Genomic DNA, 25,427 nt, shown 5'->3' on the forward strand with positions numbered 1-25,427 from the left:
TTGACTAGGCACCAGTGGAGTTTGGTGGGAATGGGAGTGATGGGTGATTAGGACTGATGCATATTTGGATTTGGTTGGCAGGATTTGTTTGAGCTATTGTTCATGGCAAGAGGAGAAAAAGATGCTTGCTAGAAGAACACAAAAATAGTTTGCACAGAGGCATAAGTTTTCTGTGGCAGATAAAATGAATTAGTTTTATTATTGTATCAGCCTGTATTAGAAGGCACATATGACCTACATTATTCATTGCTTTAGCCACCTTTCTTCAATATTTAAAGACATCATTTAATTTTTTTATATACTTACTTACAATTATTTTCTTACAGATGGATCCAGATCTTAAGGCACTTTTTACACAGCCAGATAAAGTTTGTGAAAGATATCTAAAGATGTTTGTACAGGTAAATAATAAATAAATAATAAATTGATAAATTGGTTTGTTATATTGTCACCTGTACTGAGGTACAATGAAAAACCTTTGCCATTCATCCAAGAGGCCCTCCAGTGGTTGGACTTGACCATGGATATTGTGTCCTAGCTGTTTACGTGATGTACAAGCCAGGGCAGTATGATATGGAGAGCGAACTGTTGTCTGTGCGGTGGGCTTCCCTTCTCTACGCAGCTGGGACTGATACAGTTTGGCACCAACAACGTCACGGAAGTTGCCAGTCAGTGTTGTGTTCAACGTAGGCCTGCCTTAGGAACTCCAGATCTGGATTTTTTTCTTGGGGTTTACTTCCGAAGCCTTTTATATGAGTGGGTATAGCCACAAGGCAGCTGAGGTTTGAGATCAGAATTTTCCTTTTAGATGAGCAGCCAACCACAGTTGATGAGCCCCATCTGCCTGAGGAGACTGGTTTTAAGGCATCAGTAACCTGCCTTTGCCTTGTCTGCTCTCAATAGAAAAGGTTCTACCGGGTTTAGTAGCTAAGCCACTTGAGAAGGCTAGAAGGGACATAGTTGAGACTGTTTGAAGCGCATGACATTCTGAGCATATAATAAGTAGTGGGAGCTTATCCCTACCACCACCCCCAACTATTACAACCTTAAGGAATCTTTCATACAAGTTATTTCACTACAACAGTGAATGGAGGTAGTATAAGGGAAAACAATAACAAGAGTGCGGAGCTCAGTTACAGAGAAAGTGCAGTAGAGGCAGTCAATGAGGTGCAAAACTATCAGAGTCAGAATTTAGATTTAAAAGAGTAGAGCGATTATGATAGAAATAATGAGTTGATCGGCAGAGAGTGGCTTGTAACAAGTTGCCATGTTCTGGCGCCTTTGAACTTCTACTAACGTTAATCAAAGTTATAGAAAACAAACTGCTTATCACCATTTGGAATGATGATTTTTGCTTTAGCTGCAGCAGCTGTGGTTGTTATAAAGCTGAGGTATACCTGAGCTCAGATCATTACCATACCTGGCTAGCTATCAGTACGATCTATTAATTTTCTGTGGCATCTAACAATCAGAGACTAAAGTGCATTGTGCTTTCTAAAGCTGAATCATCCTTTTTTTTAAAAAAAGTGATCACAAGTACTTACAGTAACAGTTGATAAGTATGAATTTTCCAGTATATCTTGTCATCCCATTTTGAATTTTGATGTAGTAAGCTGCAAACAATATCATAAGCAATTACATGCAAGCAATGTTACAAGTATTAACACTGCTCATGTGTGACAGGACTTTATGTACTCTTACATATATCTCTGAAAACCCACCATCAGCTGCATACACAGGCATTTCCTTTTTTTAATTTAATTTTTTATTTGTATAAGGTATTCACAAGTAATGCACCAACATTTTTTACATATCTAAACTTTTCCATTTTTTATGTGAGTAAATCTGTATTAATTTGTACATTCACAAGTGCACATTGAGATAATATAGAAAATAATTAGGCACTCAGATGTTTATGTGCAATTGTAATTCCACTCTATTAAACTAAATAATGATAATAGTTGTGATAAAAATATTAATAATAGTGGTTGAATACTAATTTCCATGTATCTCTTCTGGTCCATTTCTCTCTAGTCCAAAATTTCCCCAGATCTTTTTACTTGAGTTAATTCTACATTTTCCAAAAAAAAAAGAACAGTAAACATTCAAGCCAAGGGTGCTTACGTTAACAGTATTACTATGTTGGTGAGACAAACAGTATAAACCATTAGGAGAGTCATCTAAAGTCTGCTCGCTCTGGGGTTATAAATTCAATCCATTTATTCCAAATTTGATAAAATTTTTCCTTTTGAATCCTCAGAGAGTAGGTCATCTTTTCCATTTTAAATATTTCCAAAATGATTTCATGCCAATCTTCTAATGTAGATGATCTTGGATTTAACCACTTTCTGGTGATTGATTTCTTACTTGCTGCTAAAAGGGCCTGCAGCAGCTTTATATCTTTCTTCTGTTCCAAAAACAATACATGCCCCAAGTAGAGAGTCTCAAAGTTCAGAGATATCTGAGCCTTAAATACCTTAACTAATGTTTTGTGAATACCTTCCCAATATAAGCTTAATTTAGGGCATATACACAGGCATTTCATGGTATGCCTCTTTCAACAGCTTATTCTGACTAGTTGAGTACTCTTAAGGATTGCAATGTTGCCGAAATTTGAGTTTGTGTAGCAAATCATCTAACTGAGCTATAATACTAATATCTAAAAATTATATATACTGTAGTATCTCATGTTATTATGGAATATACTATTTTTATTAGTTCTGAAAGCACAGTAATAATTGTGATTCTAATTGCACTACCCTAGATTATGGACTTTCAGGAAAAACACAGAAGACATTTGTATGCAAAAGAAATAGAGGAGGTAATGTTTTCTGCTAGCTGAAGGACTCTGAAACCATTGCCACTAAAATGCATCTGCACGATATTCAATTAAAACCTACCGGAATTTATTTCATGACCATATCCACAGAGCAACTTTTCTTCCATGTAGTGTGGCATATTTATTGAAGAATATTTACTGATAACCATGCATAAGTAATGTTTTGGAAGAGGGTTGGAATATATGACTATTTGATATATTTACATAGATACCCCTAATATCAAAACCATATCTCTGGTTACAGAGCTACTGATTAAATTAGTTTTTCTATTTTAGCTGTAATTTTCAGATATCATGTATTAGTATCTGTTGGGCCACACATGCAAGTCTCATGAATTCAGAACTTTTATGCAACTGCTAAGAAACTGACTGTATCTCACAAAAATTGTTCTTTCCTTGTGGGAATGGTTGGGGGAGGGTGGGGTTAGGAGGCCGCAGTGACCACACAGTATTTTGCTCAAGGTGCTTATTCCGATGGCACAATATCAATTAGAGAACTGTAATGCTGGCACCAGACTTGCCTCTTACTCAAAGACAGAGCTGCTTCAAATTGTCCCCACTGCTTGTATCTGTGGTTCCAGTTTCTTCCGTAGTAGGAGTTAAGGCTATGAAGTTATCCATCTCATGAGATTTTTCAAGGAGCACACTTTCTGTAAGCAGTTCCACAGATTGCTAGGATTCTTGATATTTGTATGTTGACAACTTACATATTAATCAAATGGCGATAATCTTGATTATTGCCCTCAAAGTCATTAAGGAACTCTTCTTTTTCATTACACTACTGTGGCTGCACTATATCAGTAGTCCTCTTCGTCATGGCCATGAATCTACTTATAGAGGCTGGGAAAAGAGAGACCAGAGGGCCAAAGACAAACACTAATATCAGACAGCCGCCAAGCAGAGGATTTATGGATGACCTTACAATTACAACTACAGCACGTATCTAGGCCAGATGGGTACTCCAGGCAATGGACAAGACAGCCACATGGGCACGAATGACATTTAAACCTGCCAAATCAAGGTGTTTGGTGATAAAGAAAGGCCAACTTACCCAGAAGTTCACCTTGAAGATACAGGATGAAGAAATCCCGTCTATCATAGGAAACCCCATCAAGTGCCTAGGGAAAAGGTATGATGACAGCCTGAAGGATGTCAACAACAGCAGACACCTGGAGCAACAAACAACAGAAAGGCTGGTAAAGATCGACAAATCAGGTTTACCAGGAAAGTTTAAGGCATGGATCTTCCAACATGGGCTCCTACTCTGACTAATGCAGCCAATGATGCTGTATGACATCGCCCTGTCAATGATCGAGGGCATGGAGAGGAAGATAAACCGGTATCTGAGAAGGTGGTTAGGAGTACCACAGTACTTCTCTTCAACAGGGCTATACAGCAAGTCAGCCAAGCTCCGGTTGCCCCTCTCCTCAGTTGTAGAGGAATTTAAGACTTCAGTCTATATGGACTTCAGTAAGGCCTTTGACAAGGTTCCACACAGAAGGTTAGTTAGGTATTAATATTGAAGTAGTAAAATGGATTCAGCAGTGGCTGGATGGGAGACGCCAGAGAGTAGTGGTGGATAACTGTGTGTCAGACTGGAGGCTGGTGACTAGTGGTGTGCCTCAAGGATCTGTACTGGGTCCAATGTTGTTTGTCATATACATTAATGATCTGGATGATGGGGTGGTAAATTGGATTAGTAAGTATGCAGATGATACTAAGATAGGTGGAGTTGTGGATAATGAAGTAGATTTTCAAAGCTTGCCAAGAGATTTAGGCCAGTTAGAAGAGTGGGCTGAAAGATGGCAGATGGAATTTAATGCTGGTAAATGTGAGGTGCTACATTTTGGTAGGACTAGTCAAAATAGGACATACATGGTAAATGGTAGGGCATTGAAGAATGCAGTAGAGCAGAGGGATCTAGGAATAATGGTGCATAGTTCCCTGAAGGTGGAATCTCATGTGGATAGGGCGGTGAAGAAAGCTTTTGGTATCCTGGCCTTCATAAATCAGAGCATTGAATACAGGAGTTGGGATGTAATGTTGAAATTGTACAAGGCATTGGTAAGGCCAAATTTGGAGTACTGTGTACAGTTCTGGTCACTGAATTATAGGAAAGATGTCAACAGAGTAGAGTACAGAGAAGATTTGCTAGAATGTTACCTGGTTTTCAGCACCTAAGTTACAGAGAAAGGTTGAACAAGTTGGGTCTTTATTCTTTGGAGCGTAGAAGGTTGAGGGGGGAATTGATAGAGGTATTTAAAATTGTGAGGGGGATAGATAGAGTTGATGTGGATAGTGAGAGTGAGAGAGGTTTGAACAAGAGGACATGAGTTGAGAGTTAAAGGGCAAAAGTTTAGGGGTAACATGAGGGGGAACTTCTTTACTCAGAGTAGTAGCTGTGTGGAACGAGCTTCCAGCAGAAGTGGTTGAGGCAGGTTCGATGTTGTCATTTAAAGTTAAATTGGATAGCTATATGGACAGGAAAGGAATGGAGGGTTATGGGCTGAATGCAGGTTGGTGGGACTGTGTGAGAGTAAGAGTTCGGCACCAACTAGAAGGGCCAAGATGGCCTGTTTCTGTGCTGCTAATTGTTATATGGTTATATGGTTAAGGCAGGGAATGCACACCTCATCATGACCCTCAAAGACTCCAAGGACGACAAGGTCAGTGAAGCAGGAGTCAAGATACAGACAGAGAGCAAATGGAAGATGGCAGAGGCGGTAGAAGAAGCAGAGTCCCGATTTCGCCACAGAGACGTTGTTGGAATAGTGTGTATGGGCAGACAAGGCCTAGGATGTGAGTCAACAATCAGGTGGAGGGAGGCCAACCCTAAGGACAGACGGCACTTGGTCCAGCAGGAGATAAGGAAGAAAGAGGAGGAGGCTAGATGTGTGCGAGCAATGGAGATATGGAGTCAAGGGACCTGGACAAAGTGGGAAACAGAACAGAGAGTGTTGACATAGGATGACATGTGGAAATATACTTCTTTCCAACTCCAGTTCTTACTGAGGTCTGTGTACGATGTATTACCAACTCCAACAAACCTGCAGAACTGGGGAATAACAGAAGACCCAACGTGCCATCTATGCCAGAAACCAGCCAACCTAGAGCATATCCTTTCTTCATGCCAGGTTGCCCCTTCCCAGGGTCGGTACAGATGGAGACACGACCAGGTTTTGAGAGCACTTGCCCACATTTTTTAGACAGAGAGGAAAAAGGACCACAAAAAGGACAGCCAAACAAACTTCATCAACTTCATCAGGACCGGGGAACATGCTGCAGCAACAAACAAGTGTAGAGACGGTATCCTGAGCATGGCAAAGGACTGGGAGATGAAGGTCGATCTTTAAAAGAAGCTGGTGTTCCCACCAATAGTAGAGATCACACTTTGACCAAACGTTCTACTATTGTCAGAGAGTGCAAAGAAGCTCGTGGTGATAGGGGTAACAGTACCATGGGAGACCCGATGCCAAGAGGCTCACGAGAGGAAGCTTGCGAGGTACGAAGACATAGTGGCAGACTGCAGACGGCAAGGTTGACAGATGTGGAACCTCCCTGTCGAAGTGGGGGCAGGAGGATTTCCTGCCATGTCATGCTGGAAGATGATGGTAGCTTTAGGGATACAAGGGAGAACCAGGAAGAGAGACGTTAACACCATGGCTCAAGAAGCAGAGAGAGCATCCATTTGGCTTTGGCTGTGAAGGTACGATAGTAGTTGGATGTCAGACCGTTGGGGGTAGAAGTCTGATCACCTTCTGCTGTCCCACCATCCTGAGGATGTTCTGGGTTAGGGGATGAAACGTCTGAAGACGGATGGACCCGGCTGATGACGGTCCAGCAGCAGAAACATCACAGCTGTTTTAAGGTAATCATTGGTTAATACCCAAAGCTGCTGCTTTAAGAAGTTATAATTAAACTCTGAAACCAAAGCAAACCATGATATAAAGTAGGAAATGGTGAATACGTATCTACACAATGCAACAATCAAAGCAGGAGGAAACAGTATGACTATAAATGCTGAACATAGACTGTATTTTCTAGTTACATGCTGAGCTCCATTTTAGATTGGCCTTCTGTATTTATTTATGAGAAGCTTTGTGTATTGAGTGCATGCTATGTTTCTGCTGGAAACATGGCGATACATACAGGCTGCCCCAGCACAATCCTCACTGATTTGATTTCATGCAAGCAACACATTTCACTGTATGTTTCGATGCACATGTGACAAATACAGCTAATCGTTTTGTCATACAGCAGGCATGTCTTCACTGCCTTACACTATACTGGAGAAATGGGACTTAGAGTAGGTTTTAACCACAATGGTGCTGGTTGATTGAGTTTGAGATTATGTGAGAGGATGTCAGTTGACACATGGATTTGGGCAACAAGAACAATGGGAGAGCAATATTGCTTAACTGGCAAGATTCCTAGGAATTTTGCCCAGCATCAAGCAAGAAACTCTGTCTTGTCCCACCTGGAAAATGGTGCCTCAAATGCCAGGATGCTGTTTATTGACTTCAGCTCGATATCAATATGATCATCTCTCAGAAGCTGATGGGTAAACTGTCTTTATTGGGTCTCAACACCTCTCTCTGTAACTGGATCCTAGCCACCGTCGAGTCTGTGTTGGCAGAAACATCTCTAGCTCCATCACGCTGAGAACCGGCACTCCCCAGTGCTCAGTCCTCAGTCTTTTGCTGTTTATGTGCTGATGCATGACTGCATTGTTAGATCCAGTTCAAACAAAATTATCAAGTTCGCTGGTGAATCAACTGTAGTGGCCATATCAACAACGATAATGAGACCGCATACAGCTGGTAGAATGGTGGGAGCATAACAACTTAAGTCTCAACATGGATAAGACCAAGAAGATAATTGTGCAGTTTAGAAAGGTGCAAGCTGACTACTTCTCACTGCACATATGTGGCTCCCCGTGGAAAGAGTTGGGAGCACCAAGTTTCTGGGAGTGCACGTGATGAACAATTCTACTTGGTCCCTCAACGACACCTCTTTGGTCAAGAAAGCATAGCAGCATCTCCACTTCCTGAGGAGAATGAGGTGAGCAAGGATTACCTCGCCCATTTTAACCAATTTTTACAGGAGCAGTATCGAGAGTGTCCTGACCAGCTGCTTTACCGTATGATATAGGAATTGCAAGGCATCTGACTGCAAGTCCCTACAAAGGTATGCAAGGACTACTGACAGGATCATTGGGGTCTCTCTTCTACTCATTAGAGTTGTTTTTTCAGGAGAACTACATACGCAGGGCCTTTAATTGCCAGTAATCACTTCTATCCATCCAACCATAAGTTTGACCTCCTATCAGGCAGAAGATACCATAGCTTTAGGACAAGTACTGTTAGCATGAAAAACAGCTTCTATCCACAGGCTGTAAGACTACTGAAACACTCTGGTACCAGCCTGGTCTCATCACATATGAAGCATTAGTAGCATTATGCAGTTCACTTTTTAACTTGCACCTTATTATGTGTTTGTTGTAACATTATGTGTTGTGTGTGAGTTATATGTACATTGTGCACCTTGGTTCAGAAGAACGTTGTCTTACTTGACAGTATACATGTGTATGGTTGAATGACAATGAACTTGAATTTGAACTTGACTCATTCTTGGGACCATATTTCCTTGCTGCATTAAGTGCAATGACAAGGCAAGTTTGAGTAAGTAATGAACTAATAGGACACAAAATGGTATAAGTTAAAAGGCATAAGATTTTTCTGGTGAATCGCATTTGTGCAATCTTATTATTGGGAAGATAGAAATAATGATTTAAATTGTTACCGGTCGTGGAAGTTTACCAACAATGTGTCTATATATTTCTTGTACAATCAGCATGCAAAATTGAAGGCCTACGCAGAGCATATTACACAGAAGAAAGAACAATTACAATGGTAAATATTTCTTCATCTGAAATGCCATGTTTAAGTCAGGTTAAGACTACGTTAAAACTTTGGGTTCTGGTTTATCATATGTATTACCTTCATCAGTTATCATGACATTATCGTTTATTGTATTTCCTAAAGCTGAAGGTAATTTTCCTCCAGGTTTGCTTTTCTTCTCTACACACACTGCAATCTTAGTCACCAATGCACTGTGAGTCACTTGGTGCTATCTACCTATATTTAGTTTCTGGTCTGGTACACAATTATACCTTTTTAAAATAAAAAAGCCTACATTCATTTTTGTCAGTGCATCTAATAAATCCTTTGAAAGTAATTAGTTAAGATAATTGTGTAGGTATTAATTGATAACCCTACCTGGAGCTTTCATCACACTGAAAATCTAACACTGAGACACTGAGAAGTTGATATTTATCATTAATTAGTTATTTATGGAGATCTGAAACAACCACAGCAGAATTTCAATTATTTTGGTTGAATTTATGAAATATTTTCTTGTTGGAAAGGTGTTATTTAACATTGTGGCACTGGAGAAAATAACAGCCTCATACGAGGGGTAATTGATAGGTTCGTGGCCCAAGGTAGAAGGAGTCAATTTTAGAAAACCTAGCACATTTATTTTTCAACATAATGCCCTCTTACATTTACACACTTAGTCCAGTGGTCGTGGAGCATACGGATCCCTTCTTTGTAGAAGTCGGCGTCTTGGACCTCCAGAAAGTGGTCCACAGCAGGGGTGATTGGTAAGTTTGTGGCCTAAGGTAGAAGGAATTGAGTTATACAGCACTCGTTACATGCATGTGAAGTTCAGCTCTTTGAGTGATTATGCAGAAAGTTTGAAGTTAATAACTCGTCTCCTTCTATCTTAGGCCACAAACTTATCAATCACCCCTCATCTGTTACAAAATGCGATAAAATGATAAAACTTGATTTCATAATGGATTGTATATTTATCTTTCAGTGAACTTGCAGAAAATAAGAACTACATAACAAAACTAGAAAATACATTTCAACAAAGGTAAAGTATCGTAGATCGAAAGAATGAATGGTAGATCCATTTATAAAGTGCTGCTAAAATGTGATGTCAGTAGAAATTTAGGGGTCACACTCAACATGCTACTTGAACACATTAAGCAGCAAGAAGGAAACTGCTGCTTTAATTACAGAATTCTTGCTGTTTGATTTCTTCTAACTGTTGCTATAATTTTACACACTTCTGATCTTCACAATTTTTCGAGTGTCCATAGTAACTGGTAGAAGTATGTTTTCTGATTTAAAGACCATTGCTGAAACTGATGTCCCCAGACACGGATGCAGCTACAGAGCATTTCTTTTTGGGAGAATAGCGAGGACAAAGCCGTTCAGATGGAAACAGAGTGGGGGGAGGGAAAGGAGGTCTTGCAAGAAAAGTATATTGATTGAGGCCATTTAGAGAGCAATACATCTACCCGAACTTCAGTACCAATCATTGTAACATCTATTCACAAAGGAGGTTCTCAAATAAATCTGTCAACCATTGCAGTTTCATCTCCAAACTCAGAGTAGGACAAGATGTGAAGTTGTCTGATGCAGTGAACTTTTATGTAACTGGCTCCTCCATTAGATCCAACAACATTAGCAACATCTCAGTTGTAGTCCACTGCTGCAAAAATGGTAGATTGTTTATGCAATACATACTGTTGGTCTCTGACAACATACATGTATGCACAGACTGTATATATGTTCATGTATATAAAGAGTGCTGTAGTGCCAAAACAACCATATGGTGAAATCCAACTGAAATTGGCACTGACAAGCTCCTGCAGCCCGGACGTGGAACACCTGTCGTCCATACTATCTGCCACAGGAATTCACATCGGTCATACTGACAGCAGTCTACATTCCCCCCCAGGCGGACATAGAGTGTGCTCTGAACATACTGTATGCCAACATCAGTGAACTTGAGACCAGGTATCCGGAGGCTTTGCTCATTACAGCCAGGGACTTTAACCAGGCCAACCTCAGAAAGGCGCTGCCAAAGTTATACCAACATGTCTCCTGCCCCACTAGAGGCTGGAATATACTTGACCACTGCTACACAGCAGTCAAGGATGCCTAGCATTCCATCCCACGACCTTACTTCGGAAAATCGGACCATCAGGCTGTACTGCTCCTCCCGGCTTACAAACAGAAACTGAAGCGGGAGGTCACGGTGTCAAAAGTAGTGTCGCGTTGGATGGAGGGAATGGATGAGGTCCTCTGTGACTGCTTTGAATCGGTGGACTGGTTAGTATTCAAGGACTCGGCAGCTAACCTCGATGAGTACGCCTCAGCTGTCACAGACTTTATTTGGAAATGCACGGAGGACTGTGTGTCTCGCAAGACGATCCGGGTATTCCCTAACCGGAAACCTTGGATGAACTATGAGGTCAAGTCCCTTTTAAAGGCTAGAGCTGCGGCTTTTAGGTCCGGGGATACCAGTCGCTACACGGAACCCAGGCGTGAACTCCGGAAAGCCATTAAGGGAGCCAAGAGGCAATATCGAGCCAAGTTGGAAGCCCAGGCTAGCCAGAGGGATGCCAGTAGCCTATGGCAGCGTTTAAATGAGATCACTGGGCGCAAAGAAAAGGCTGGGAATATCAATAACTGTGTCTTCCTGATGAACTTAACGTATTCTACGCAAGATTCGAACAGAAGAGGAGCGTCCCACTCCCTCCGGATGAACCGGACCTGGTGGCATCGAGATTCATCGTCACCGAGGAGGACATTAGAAGGGCCTTCCTGAAGATAAATCCAAGGAAGGCGACGGGCCCAGATGGCGTCCCAGGAGGGGTTCTCCGGGTCTGTGCAAGCGAGCTAGCTGAAGTGTTTGCTGACATCTTCAGCTGCTCCTTGCTTCAATCTAAGATCCCCTCGTGTTTTAAGAAGGCAATGATAATCCCAGTGCCGAAAAAGAGCAAGGTGGCATGCCTAAATGACTATCGACCTGTGGCTCTGACATCAATTGCTATGACGTGCTTCGAGAGATTGGTTATGGCACACATCAACCACAGCCTTGACGCTTTGTAATTCGCCTACCGGAGCAACAGGTCAACGGCAGATGCCACCTCTCTGGCCCTACATTCCTCCTTAGAACACCTGGAGAATAAAGATGCATACATAAGGCTCCTTTTCATGGACGACAGCTCTGCCTTTAATACCATCATTCCAAATAAACTGATTCCTAAGCTCCGGAACCTGGGCCTTAGCACTCAGATCTGCAGCTGGATCTTCAACTTCCTTACAGACAGGAGCCAGGCTGTAAAAATAGGGGACAAGCTCTCCTCTACAATCACTCTGAGCACCGGTTCCCCACAAGGCTGTGTACTCAGCCCCCTGCTGTACTCACTGTACACCCATGATTGTGTAGCCAAGTTTCCATCGAACTCAATATATAAGTTTGCTGATGACACAACAATTGTAGGCTGTATCTCAGGTTATGATGAGTTTGAGTACAGAGAGGAAATTAAGAACCTGGTGGCATGGTGCGAAGACAATAACCTATCCCTCAACGTCAGCAAGACGAAGGAATTGGTTGTTGACTTCAGAAGGAGTAGTGGACCGCACGACCCTGTTTACATCAGTAGTGCGCAAGTGGAACAGGTCAAAAGCTTTAAGTTCTTTGGGGTCAGTATCACAAATGACCTGACTTGGTCTAACCAAGCAGAGTTCACTGCCAAGAAGGCCCACCAGCGCCGTTACTTCCTGAAAAAACTAAAGAAATTTGGCCTGTCCCCTAAAATCCTCACTAATTTTTATAGATGCACCATAGAAAGCATTCTTCTAGGGTGCATCACAACCTGGTATGGAAGTTGTCCTGTCCAAAACCGAAAGAAGCTGCATAAGATTGTGAACACGGCGCAGCACATCACACAAACCAATCTTCCGTCCTTGGACTCAGTTTACACCGCACGCTGTCGGAACAGTGCTGCCAGGATAATCAAGGACACGACCCACCCAGCCAACACACTTTTCGTCCCTCTTCCCTCCGGGAGAAGGCTCAGGAGCTTGAAGACTCATACGGCCAGATTTGGGAACAGCTTCTTTCCAACTGTCATGAGACTGCTGAACGGATCCTGACCCGGATCTGGGCTGTACCCTCCAAATATCCGGACCTGCCTCTTGGTTTTTTTGCACTACCTTACTTTCCATTTTTCTATTTTCTATTTATGATTTATAATTTAAATTTGTAATATTTACTAATTTTTACTATTTTTAATATTTAATATTTGTAATCCAGGGAGCAGAAAACGCAGAATCAAATATCGCTGTGATGATTGTACGTTCTAGTATCAGTTGTTTGGCGACTATAAAGTACAAATTTGTTGAATCAGTGAAGTTGAATGGGGGAGGGGTCATTGGGTCTTAATCATTGTGAAGAGACTTGAAATTTTGTGGATACTACTAAAGATGGGCCAGTGTTCAGGTGATCCAATATACCTGAGAAAGGGAAAGGAAAAGCAATTTCTTAAATGCAAATAGTATTTCAGTCTATTGATGGTGATAGAAGTTCATGAGATCAGCCACATTTCTCCATTACCAAATTGGAAACTTGAAGGAATTTCATATACTTCAACAGAGTAAGCTTCATCACAGTTGCATTATTCTTGAAAAAAAATAGTTCTGAGTTCATTATTACTAGGAGTGCCTATTTTAACATTTCCCTACCAATAGAGCAGGTAGAAGTGCTGTCCTGCTCTCTAAAGCCCCCTTTGGAAAGATGTTTCTGGATCCATAATTTATGTATTGCTGTTTAACTGCATTTCCCACTGAACTTAATCCTTGGTCAGTTATACCAAGGAATTGAAGGGGAAGTCGAGAGAACACGCACCACACCCATGACCAACACAGTCTTCCGGCAGCATCGAGTGAGAGGGAGAGAGAGACTGTCCCATGCAGACACTTTTCTTCAGCTGCAGAGAGCGAGAGGCTGGTAGACAGTGCTGAACAACCATTAGCCTTCTGGTCACTCCTCAATGATTTCAATCTTCCTTGATGTTTTAATTAGCAAAATTGGTGAGAAATGAATTCAGCCATGGGCTCACACCCCTTCTCCAGGCTTCTTGGTTTCGAGGCCACACGCTTCGCTGGAAACCTCACGGAGACAGCAAAGCACCATATTGCTCAGTTGGCCTGAAAACACACCACCAAAATATAGATTATGGGCTCCAACAGCAGCAGAAAGAAGACGACGTAAAAGAAGTGAAAGAGGTAGTTTTGTGAAGAGGCTGGAGGATGTTGCCCTTGATCGTGTTGTTCGCTGATGCCATCTTCTTCCTTTGTTTTCTAGCCAAATAATCTAGTAAATTTCTACAGATGTATCGTGGAGAACATTCTGACAAGTTGCATTCGTGCCTGTTATGGAGGTGCCAATGCACTGGATCAGAAAAACAAGCTGCAAAGGTTTTTAGATTCAGCTAGCCCCATCATGGGCACTAGTCTCCCCACCAGCAAGGACGTTTTCAAAAGGCAGTGCCTCAGGAAGGTGGCATCCATCTTGAAGGATCATCACCATCCGAGACATGCTGTCTGCTCATTACCACCATCATGGAGGAGATACAGGAGCCTGAAGAGGCACATCCAATGTTTAAGGAATAGCCTCTGACCCTCCGTTGTCAGATTTCTCAAAGGTCCATGAACCTATAAACACCACCTCACTTTTGCTCACTTTTTGCATTATTTATTTACATTCTTAGTGTATTTCTATTGTAATTTACAGTAGTTTTTATGTATTGCAATGTACTGCTGGTAGAGAACAATTTTCATGACATACTGTATTGATTCCATAAACCTGATTGAGATTCTGATCCAGTTAACTGGAGTGTTACTATCACAACATTTTTACTATGATAGTTATTAATGTCATACTTCGACAGGAGTTCATCAAGAGCTGTTTTAGATAAAGAAATGGCAACTTCCCTTCAAAAATTATTTTTTTAAAACTTTGTAGGCAAGGCAGTGGCTATGTTTCATTAGGAGTCTGAGGAGATTTGGATTGTCACCTAAAATACTTGAAAACCTCTATAGATGTACTGTGAAGAGTATTCTGACTGGCTCCATCATCGTCTGGTATGGGGTGGGGTGGGACGCTACTGCACAATATCGAGGGAAACTGCAGATGATTGTAAAATTAGTCAGCTCCATTATAGGTACTAGTCTCTGTAGTATCCACGATATCTTCAAGGAGCTGTGCCTCAGAAAGGTGGAGTCCATCATTAAGGATCCCCTCAACCTGGGACATGCCCTCTTTGCATTGTTAGCATCAGGAAGGAGGTACAAAATCCTGAAGGCGCACACTCAACGATTCAAGAACAGCTCCGTTCCCTCTGCCATCCAATTTCTAAATGGACATTGAACTCATGAACACTATCTCACTTTTTTAAAATATTCTGCATTTGCCCTAATTATTTAATTTAACTGTTTCATACACATATATGTATACTTACTATAATTAAGTTTTTTTTCTCTATATTTATCATGAACTACCTTTGCAAAGTTTAACTAATTTCACAACATATGCTGGTGATATTAAACCTGATTCTGATTCTGAGTGGCTCACTGCTTTAAGTAGGTTGAGCTCCCAAGTAAAAACCCTGGGGGGTGGGGGGGTGGATTCATAACTTAACCCATTTATCAGACGAAGTTTAAAGGGGTGTTGCCCTTCCAGGAGAACACCATGCAAATTACTGCTATGACCTTCACAAATGTCTTCTGGGTTATTTAAATGAATATGTTGATTTGTATAATACAATATTAGTGAATGAAAATACTGTAGGTATTACTGATGCTCTTCTCTCTGGTATCAGACAGCAAACGCCACGATTGTCTACCCCAGCCACAGCAAGGGAATTTGTTTCAAGTAAGTTCTTCCTTAACATTAGAGCGCAACTCAAAATGAACATATATGTATATGGTTAGATTGTTATGTTCATCCAGAGCCAATGTGCATAACAGTTTAGTCATTGCACTAACCAATTAAAAATATAACAATGACTTAACAGAGCCCATACAAGGTATTCATCCCTTTGGAAGTTTTCATGTTTTATTGTTTTACAACATTGAATCACAGCGGATTTAATTTGCCTTTTTTTTGACACTAATCAACAGAAAGGACTCTTTGGTGTCAAAGTGAAAACAGATTCTCCAAAGTGATCTAAATTAATTACAAATATAAAATGCAAAATAATTACATACATATTCACCTCCTTTAATATGACACACCAAATCATTACTAATGCAGCCAATTGGTTTTAGAAGTCACACAATTAGTTAAATGGAGATCACGTGTGCAGTCAAAGTGTTTCAATTGTTTGCAGTAAAAATACACCTGGATCTGGAAGGTCCCAACTGCTGCTGAATCAGTATCCTGGCAAAAACTACACCATGAAGACAAAAGGACACTCCAAGAACTCTGGGGAAAGGTTATTGAAAAGCATGTCAGGAGATGAATATAAGGAAATTTCCAAGTCACTGAATACCCCTTGGTGTACAGTTAAGTCAATCAGCAAGAAGTGGAAAGAATATGACACAGCTGTAAATCTGCCTACAGCAGGCCGTCCTCAAAAACTGAATGACCGTGCAAAAAGGGGATTAGTGAGGGAGGCCACCAAGAGACCTATGACAACTCTGGAGGAGTTGCAAGCTTCGTTGGCTGAGATGGGAGATACTTTGTATACAATTGTTGTATGGGTGCTTCACCAGTTGCAGCATAATGGAAGAGTGGAAAAGAGAAAGCCACTGTTGGAAAAAAAAAACTCCCATGAAATCTTGGCTAGGGTTTGCCAGAAGGCATGTGGGAAACTTTGAAGTCAGCTGGAAGATGGTTCTATGGTCTGTTGAAACCAAAATTGAGATTTTTGCTATCAGAATATATATTATCTTTGGCATAAGCCAAATACCACACATCATCAAAAACACACTATCCCTACAGTGAAGCATGGTGGTGGCTGTATTATGCTGTGGGAATACTTCACTGCGGCAGTCCCTGGAAGATGTGTTAAGGTAGAGGATAAAATAAAGGAAAATACAGGAAAATCCTGGAGGAAAACCTGATACAGTCTGCAAGAGAGCTGCGACTTGGGAATAGATTTGTTTTCCAGCAAGACAATGACCCCAAGCATAAAGCCAAAGCTATACAGGAATGGCTTAAAAACAACAAAGTTACTGTCCTGCAAACGGCCATGAAAAGAGTCCAATCTCCAATTGAGAATTTGTGGAAGAACTTGAAAAGGCTTTTCACTGATGATCCTCAGCAATCTGACAGAGATACAGCAGTTTTGTAAAGAAGAATGGGGAAAAATTGCAGTGTCCAGATGTGCAATGCTGATAGAGACCTATCCACAGAGACTCAAGGCTGTAACTACTGCCAAAGGTGCATATACTGAATACTGACTTGAAGGAGGTGAATACTTATGCAATCAATTATTTTGTGTTTTATATTTATAATAAATTTAGACCAATTTGTAGAGATCTGTTTTCACTTTGACATAAAATAGTTGTTTTTTGTTGATCAGTGTCAAAAAGAGCCAAATTAAATGCACTGTGATTCAATGTTGTAAAACAATAAAACATGAAAACTTCTGGAGGGAAAATACTTTTTATAGGCACTGTATATTTTTGGGCAATTTTTAATGTAAAGCATTAATAAATAGTCTATGTCAATATCTATAATCTGCAATAAAGAATGAAGTATAAAATTGTTTCTGTTCTACACTGTTATTCGGAATTGTTGTAGTTACAAAAGCTTAAAATACTCCACCAGCTATGGTGTGTTTTAGTTACACCTTTTTACAAAAGTTATGTTACTGTATCAACTTTGTGTACTTAATATATTTACGTATTGATGAGATCTTCGCTGTTCTTTAGTAGTGCACTTCGCATCAGCACCAAGAAATGTTCTCAGTTTCAGCAGCAGGTGGCAGTGTGCAGTACTGTTGCTGTATGTCTATGTAGTACCGCCTGGAGGCTGAAACCCGACAATACAAAGCAGTAAACAAATGAAATGCTTGATGAATAACACACAAACAAGCAGGTCAGGCAGCAGCTATGGAAAGGAATAAAAAGTCAAGTTTTGGGTCCAGGTTCTTCATCAAGACTGAATGAATTACTGCCAACTTTCTCCTTGAGATAATAAAAGAACAAATAAATAGAAAAAAAAACTGACGCAAAATAATATTTGAAAATGGGTAAATGAAGAAAGAAAATCAGCTACAGGATTAGTATGCACTTTGAATACTTTTTAATTCCTAAAACATTCTTCAGGTTTTCCTTTTATGACCTTTGCATATTTACATCACAGCATTGGTGTCCTAATCATTTTATTTGATTTTATATTATTCATATCTTTTTTCATTCAGCATGGATTTTTCTTCTTTATTTCACCACTTAGCTTAGTTGCTCTGTGTAAAAATTGCAATGCATTTTATAATTTTTAAATATATGTTTCTGGGAGGTCAGTATTTATTACTCATCAGTAGTTACTGTTGAATGTGGTAAGATGAAGCCTTCCTGAATCAACTGTGGTGCTGTTGGAGAGGGAATGCTGAGTGGTATTATTGTAAGGGAAGTGAAAGTATGTTTCAAAGTGAAGGTGACGTCTAATTGGTGTTTAACTTACAGGCTTTAGAGTACCTTGTTTTTCAAGGTGCAATATTTTATACAGCACAGAATAGGCCCTTCTGGTACAACAAGCCACACTGCCCAGCAATCCACCTGAACTAACCACAGGACAATTTACAGTGACTAGTTAACCTACTAATGGGTACTACTTTGGAATATGAAAGGAAACTGGAGAACCTGGAGGAAACCCACTTGCTCACGGGAAGGGTGTATAAAACTTGTTATAGATGGCGTCTGTATTGAGCTCTGAACTCCGACACCCTGAGCTCTGATAGCATCATGCTAACCACTATGCAACCACGATGCCTATAGACCAAACCTTTTCCTTAATGTAGGAGGAAGCCTTGTTGTACTGCTGCTATCCATATGGTACACACTGCAGGCATTGTGTTGATTTGGGCTGTATTGGAAGTTAAGACTTGTTATTGGATAAGGCAATGAAAAAACTACAATGTGCCAAATAAGCTGCAGACAAGAGACACGTATTCTTCAGATCTGCTTTATTGTGGCAGGTGGAGAGTATTCTTCTATTCTGATAGGGGCAAGTAAAAGGCTCCTTTGTCTTTGTGGCTGTATTCATGGCACAAAGAGTTTTCCTCATTATCTCTGGAGCTGTATTTATAGGGGAAAATAAAGCATTCTTCGTGTTACTGTAATAATTTTGAGAGAGAACCTGACGTAACATCCCAGCCTTATTAATTGTCTATTTTAGATCAATATTTGGTTAGTGGTGACCCTAGGCTGTACCTGATGGAGTAGTGGAGATTGGTTATGTCAGTCAGTGGTCAAGAGGATTTGCTGAGACTGGTGCTCAACTGAGTATGACATGATATTAACTTGCAAATTATTCCACATCCAGACGGTGGCAAGCTTGTACGGGTTTCAATTGTGGGCTACTTCTCTTATTGAGCTCCTATCCAGAAGATTGGGATGCTCATCAATATAAGGCACACCATGTCAGCACATCCAGAGATGGTATCCCACACCATCTTGTTACTTGTTGTAAACAAGGTTGTAATGATGAAGAGATTACAAAGAAGATAACAGATAACAATAGTAGGGGAGATTCCCTGGATATAACTGCAGGATGCTCCTGGAAGAGTGAAGGCAACAGAACGAAATCACAACAAAGCCAGCTCCCCAATATTTCTCATAGACCTGTGGCAACAGTGCAGTTTCAACTCTCTCACTTTTATTGGAACTAAAAGTTGTGGATGCTAGCCTTTGACCCACAAGGGTTGGACATTCCTCTACTGCAGCTCTGACAAACATCTGGTACAGCAGACTGCCTAAAGAGTTATTCAGGCTCTGGGGAATATGTAGGTATTCGGGGAGGGGTGGGATCTTCCAGCAAGGCTAATGAACCCAAAATTTGATAGGTCCTAAGGACTTAATGATCTACACCCTTGAGTTTTGAAGGAGGTGGCTATTGTGACAGCACCTGTACTGGTTAGCATCTTTCAAAACACTAAATACAGATTCTGGAATGATTTCAAGGCAACATTATGTCTTGATCTTTTTAAGAAATAAGGGAAAGAATAAATATGGAATCTTTAAGCTTTTGTCTGGCATGGTTTATAGGGAAAGTCCTTGAATCTATGATCAAGAATGTGATATCTAGAGACTTAGAAAATAATATGAGCAAGGCCAGTATGGATTTATAAAAGGAAAACCATGTTTGATTGGTCTATTGAAATATTTTGAGAATATAAGTATGTAGTAGAATAAATGAGGGAGAAAATCCTTCGAGGATAGGAAGCTCAGTCATTGAGTTAATTCAAAATAGTGATTTATTTCTGCATATTAGATTTGGCAAATGGGAATGAAAATAATGTTAGAGCTAAAAGATCAGCCATAACTTGCTGAATAGTAAAGCAAGTTCAGGAGGCTGAATGGGAAACTCGTGCGTCTTTTTCTAATATTCTTATGCTCTTGTTGCATGCAGAGGTGTGTTGGTTATACATTCTGTATTTATAAAGAGTGATAAACTTTCATGTTGACAAGCTGGTATGGGTTCCCATTTGGATCCTTGAGCACCATGTATGTAATTTCTCACCCCTCATTTGTTTGGGAAATCTACAATTTGGGCAAAACTGTTTATTGTGTTGCTTGTTGTTCTGTTCAGGAGTGCTGCCTGTTTGTGTGCATGTGAATATCCATGCGCTGGATTGAAAGCACATGCAGGGTTGGAATAAGTTAATCAGGGACTCATAGATTTTATATATCATGCCAAGGGGCTATGGAAGTTAAAGAAAAAAAGTTTGCAATTTCATGCTTCCCCTAAGGTAGAAGGATCATCTGAAAGGTCATATTCAAATGCACATAAGCATGCATCAGCCAGAAGCTTGTCAAGTGGTTTCTCTTCAGATTCCAGGAGCCCCATCCGTTGACCCACTGCTCTTGGGATTGTCTTGTTAGCAAGGCAGCCCAGACTGTTCAAGCACATTCTAAAATACTCTATAGGGTCAGCCTTGTTCTACTCAGGACAAAGAGGACTTCACAAGGTTAAAATTTGAAGAAGCATGAAGTTTGAAAATCAAATGGTAGCCCAATGGGCAGTCTGTCAGAATTATCCTAAGGAAATGGAGGTATTGTCTTGCAGTTCAGTACTTATTTTGATGCAGAACTAGGAAAGTATCTTCTCCAACATGGAGAGGTCAGCCAGTTTGATTTGCATTCTTTGGAACACAACAGTATGGTCAATAACAATACTAGTTGCTACAACTTCCACTACCATTCAGAATCAGCTTTATTATCATGAAATTTGTTAACTTGCATTACAGCAGCTTTCAGATATTACCCATCAGTTTTGTTTTTGGAATTCAGATGTCTTGCAATAAATTTCAGAATGCTGTAGTTAAGGTTTATGTAGCTGTCCAGGATGTTAAATTGAAAGCAAGTTGCTTGGGATTTCCAGCATCTGCAGATTTTCTTAAGTTTATTAAATTGAAAATTGTTTAGAACTTGTCTTAGTTGCCTTGTCCTGTGGCGGTCACAGGGCTAGCTATTGCCTGTACTGATAGTTGAATGGAGTAACAGGAGAATCCTGGAAAAGGAAACTTCTGCACCTTTTGGATGGCAGGATTGGGGCTTTCATTGCTGCCAATCAAATATTTGACTTTGGGTGTTGACTTTCAGCAGGGCACCTCAGACATCTCAAACATGCACTAAAGTAATGGACAACATGGCTTTGAAGTCTGATGGTGAAAGCAGCTGCCAGAAGTGGGCTTTGATTTGCTGGAAGTGAGAATCCTGCTCAAGGGCAGCTCATAAACCTGGTAACCTCCGATGCTGCATCTGAATCTCCTTGTCTTTCTTCTTTACTCACCTTCTTCCTTTTTGGCTCGGGTGGTAATGGATGATTTCTGTCAATCACCCAATTGTGTAGCTGTAGCACGTGGTAATTCTCTTAAAATCTGGCATTTACTACTCCTACAAGTGCTGGTAACATTATATCAGAGTCTCTCTCTCTTCTGGTAGTCACTGGGAAACCCATAACACCGTAATAACATAAAACATGGAGCAGAATTAGGTCATTCGGCCTATCAAGTCTGCTCCATAATTTTATCAATGTGTATCCTTGGATCTTCTATGATCTTCTTTTAACCACTACTTACAATGTCATAATTGCCAATCTCTATAACTGTGCTACATGATCATCTACCTTATTCCATATACTGCAAACATTCAAATATAATACCTGCAGTCCTGTATTCATCACACTTTTCGAATTTGCCCCCATGCTACCCTTCAACTCATGTTACACTGACTGCAATTTTGCCCTATTATCTGCCTGTCCTTCCTTAGTCTCACCACACTGCATCTAGTTGAATACCAACTACCCATATTCAGCCTTATGACTTTGGTTCCCTTTCCCCCCCCCCCACTCACTAAATTAGTTTAAACCCTCTCCAACAGCTCTAACAAACCTGCCTGTGATGATATTGGTCCCTGGCACTCCTTGCAATCAGTGACAACTGAAGTGCACTAACACAGCATTCAGTCTCTTTAAGAAAAGTTCTTTATAGAAAGGAATATGGAATTTTTGAAGTCCAGATTCCCAGTGTATTGCTAAAGCAACTTAGTCAGTTTCTAGAGAAAGTGGATGGTGAAAGGTGAGCAGGGCTGCAACTTGGATTTGAAATGATCTCCATGTCAGAAATTGTAAAAGGGTCTTGACCCAAATGCAGAGCAGCAGAGATGATTCAGCAGTGAATGATGACTTTAATAATAAACTGCAATACAACAAGTCACTAGTGGCCACAAAACAAGTGATTACAGATACTACACAGATAGGCAACAAGGTAACTGAAGACTAGGAGCAACTGGTGGTTCGATGGACGAACAAGGATTGTGGATGAAAGCTGAGTTTAAGTAGGCTGCAGGTGATGTATTGAAACAAGTGGCAGGTTATTCCTGTTAGCTAGGTGGAGACTGGGAGGTTCCTGCCTGTGAAGTCCTGACATTCCAACTACATGGCTATTGCTCTTTGTCAAGGTTATTCATTGCAGTACTAACCAGTAATATGATGAGTAGCCTCTTTAATACAACTGTAAATTAATGCGTCATCTAATTGTCAATGATCTTGGGAAGTTGCTTCTTGTGTCTCCTTCAACTCTTTTATCAAGAAGGCAAGAAGGATTGTGAATGAGAGCAGGCGTTGAGTTGAAACAAGTGCCAGGTGAATACTTTTAGCTGGGTAGATACTGGGAGGTGGCTGCCTGTCCAGGCCTGAAAGGACGACCTCCATCCCCTACAACTGGTACCTGACAGCTAGGGCGATCTGGATGGGTCCGGTGGAACTCCAGTGAATGATGGATTCAAGAGGAAGCTGGATGGCACCCAGGACTGTCCCTCCTGGCTATATCTTTCCTAATCGAACACGTACTGCACATCCCATTCACAACAACATAAACCCATCAATTGGCGAACTGTATACACTAGACCACCTCCCATAATCCGTGGTTCTAGAGATGCAAGCTCATAGAAATGCAAGCTGGGTTGAATGAACCATAGAGAATGGGCTTGAGGCTAAAGGTAGGTGTGATTGTGAGGAACGGTGTCAGCTGGAGAAGGAAATTGACGGAGTTGATTTAATTGGTTATCTTAAAGAGACCAATGAATCAAGGTGACTACTTGCAGTAGTTGGTGCGCAGGGGCAGATCTTGTGTGGACAGCCATACACAGTCCCCAGGCCAGAATTGTTTGACTAGGTGCAAATGACGGTTAGCCTGGCAACAGTAAGCATGGTTAACAGCTGGGCTGGCCCTCCATGCTCCGTTCCGGGCATTCTGGCATTGGCAAACCACCAGCATTGGCTCTTCTGCAGGAAACAATAGGGGTTGATAACCATGAAACAATTTGAGGGATGACATATCCTGACAGAGAAGATGTGTAGATTGTGGTACTGTTCAGCCATAATTTAAAGGCTGCAAAGCATCGCAGAAACTTCTCCACTTGCTGATTGGCTTTCTCTGACTGACCATTGGTCTATGGGTGATCACCAGAGGACAAACCCACTGAAGTGCTATAGAGGGAGCAGAAGGCACACCAGAAGAGGGAGATGAATTGTGAGCTCCAAAGGGACACAATGCCCTGAGGGAAGCTATGGAGACAAACCACATGTTGGAGAAACTGTTCTGCCCTTTCAATGGCTGATGGAAGTTTGGGGAGGGCAATGAAGTGGGCCCTTTGAAGAACCGGTCCAGCACTGTATTGATCACTGTATTACCATCAGAAGGTGACAAACCAGTGATGAAATTCGTGGTGATGTGGGACCTTAGGCATCAAGGGACTAGCAGGGGCTACAGGAGCCCAGGGGTTTATTGGTTGGAAGAATTGGACTCGGCACATCGAGGGCAGGCAGCAAGGAACTGATGTACACCTGAAAATTCAGAGTCTGTCATGCATCTGCATAGCTGGAGAAGTGTGAGGAGTTAGACCATAAGACAAAGGAGCTGAAGTAGGCCATTCGGCCCATTGAGTCTGCTCCGCTATTTTATCATGAGCTGATCCATTTTATCCTATTTAGTCCCACTGCCCCGCCTTCTCACCATAACCTTTGATGCCCTGGCTACTCAGATACCTATCAATCTCTGCCTTAAAGACACCCAATGACTTGGCCTCCACTGCTGCCCGTGGCAACAAATTCCATAGATTCACCACCCTCTGACTAAAAAAATTTTGTTGCATATCTGTTCTGAAAGGGTGCCCTTCAATCCTGAAGTCATGCCCTCTCGTACTAGACTCCCCCATCATGGGAAACAACTTTGCCACATCCACTCTGTCCATGCCTTTTAAGGCCCACTAGAGTGCGTTCCACTGCGGCATGTACATGTGGCTGTCAGGTGTGTGCTTAGGACCTGGTGAATCTAATTCTCAAGGTCCAAGATAATTGGTGTGAGGATCTGAAAGGATGGAATGATGAGCTGAAGGTTGATCTCCTTTTCAGCTGGGTTGAACTGTCGTGACAAGGTGTCTGCTTTAACTGTTCTTTGAGCCCAGTCAGTAGGAGATGGACAAGTTGAATTGCTTGAAGAGGGCCCAGCCAGCCAGTCTTGTGCTGAGTTGGTGGTTCTGCTGAATGGATGAGGTTCTGGTAGTCAGTCCAGATCAGGAAGGGCTTGATGTTTCCCATCAGCTAATGTCTCTATTCCTCCAAGGCCTATTTAATGGCAATTAGCTCTCTAACTGCTTCGCCATAAAAAGATGCTATGTAGAATGGAAGTTGCGCAAGAAAAGGGCACAAGGGTGTGTCTTCCCATCTAGTTCTGGGAGAAAATGACTCTGGCACCCATGTCAGATGCATCCTCCTCTACCATTAAAGGTCTGGAAGGGTTTGGACGGCAGTGGTGAGACATCCCTTGAGCTCCTGAAAAGTATAGTCCGCAACAGCAAACCATTTTATCGGTGAGGAAGGTAGGTGAGAGGAGCAGCAATTTGGGTGTATTGCTGATGAAATGACAGTTAAATTTGGAGAAGTCCTAGAAGCAATGTAACTGCTTGTGGGAGCGCAGTCAGGGCCATTCAGT

General features: G+C 41.3%; 1 protein-coding gene across 1 annotated transcript in view; it reads left to right on the plus strand.

The window, feature by feature from the left end:
* Window positions 1-25,427, plus strand: part of rnf212 (ring finger protein 212) — a 144,215-nt gene that overhangs the window by 23,325 nt on the left and 95,463 nt on the right. The window contains exons 4-8 of the mRNA XM_072254792.1: window positions 327-401; window positions 2,765-2,821; window positions 8,693-8,751; window positions 9,722-9,778; window positions 15,585-15,637. Of these exons, the coding sequence (XP_072110893.1) occupies window positions 327-401; window positions 2,765-2,821; window positions 8,693-8,751; window positions 9,722-9,778; window positions 15,585-15,637 (301 nt within the window). The remainder of the gene's footprint in view (window positions 1-326; window positions 402-2,764; window positions 2,822-8,692; window positions 8,752-9,721; window positions 9,779-15,584; window positions 15,638-25,427) is intronic.

This window comes from Mobula birostris, chromosome 4 (genome assembly GCF_030028105.1).
Source record: "Mobula birostris isolate sMobBir1 chromosome 4, sMobBir1.hap1, whole genome shotgun sequence".
NCBI lineage: Eukaryota > Metazoa > Chordata > Chondrichthyes > Myliobatiformes > Myliobatidae > Mobula > Mobula birostris.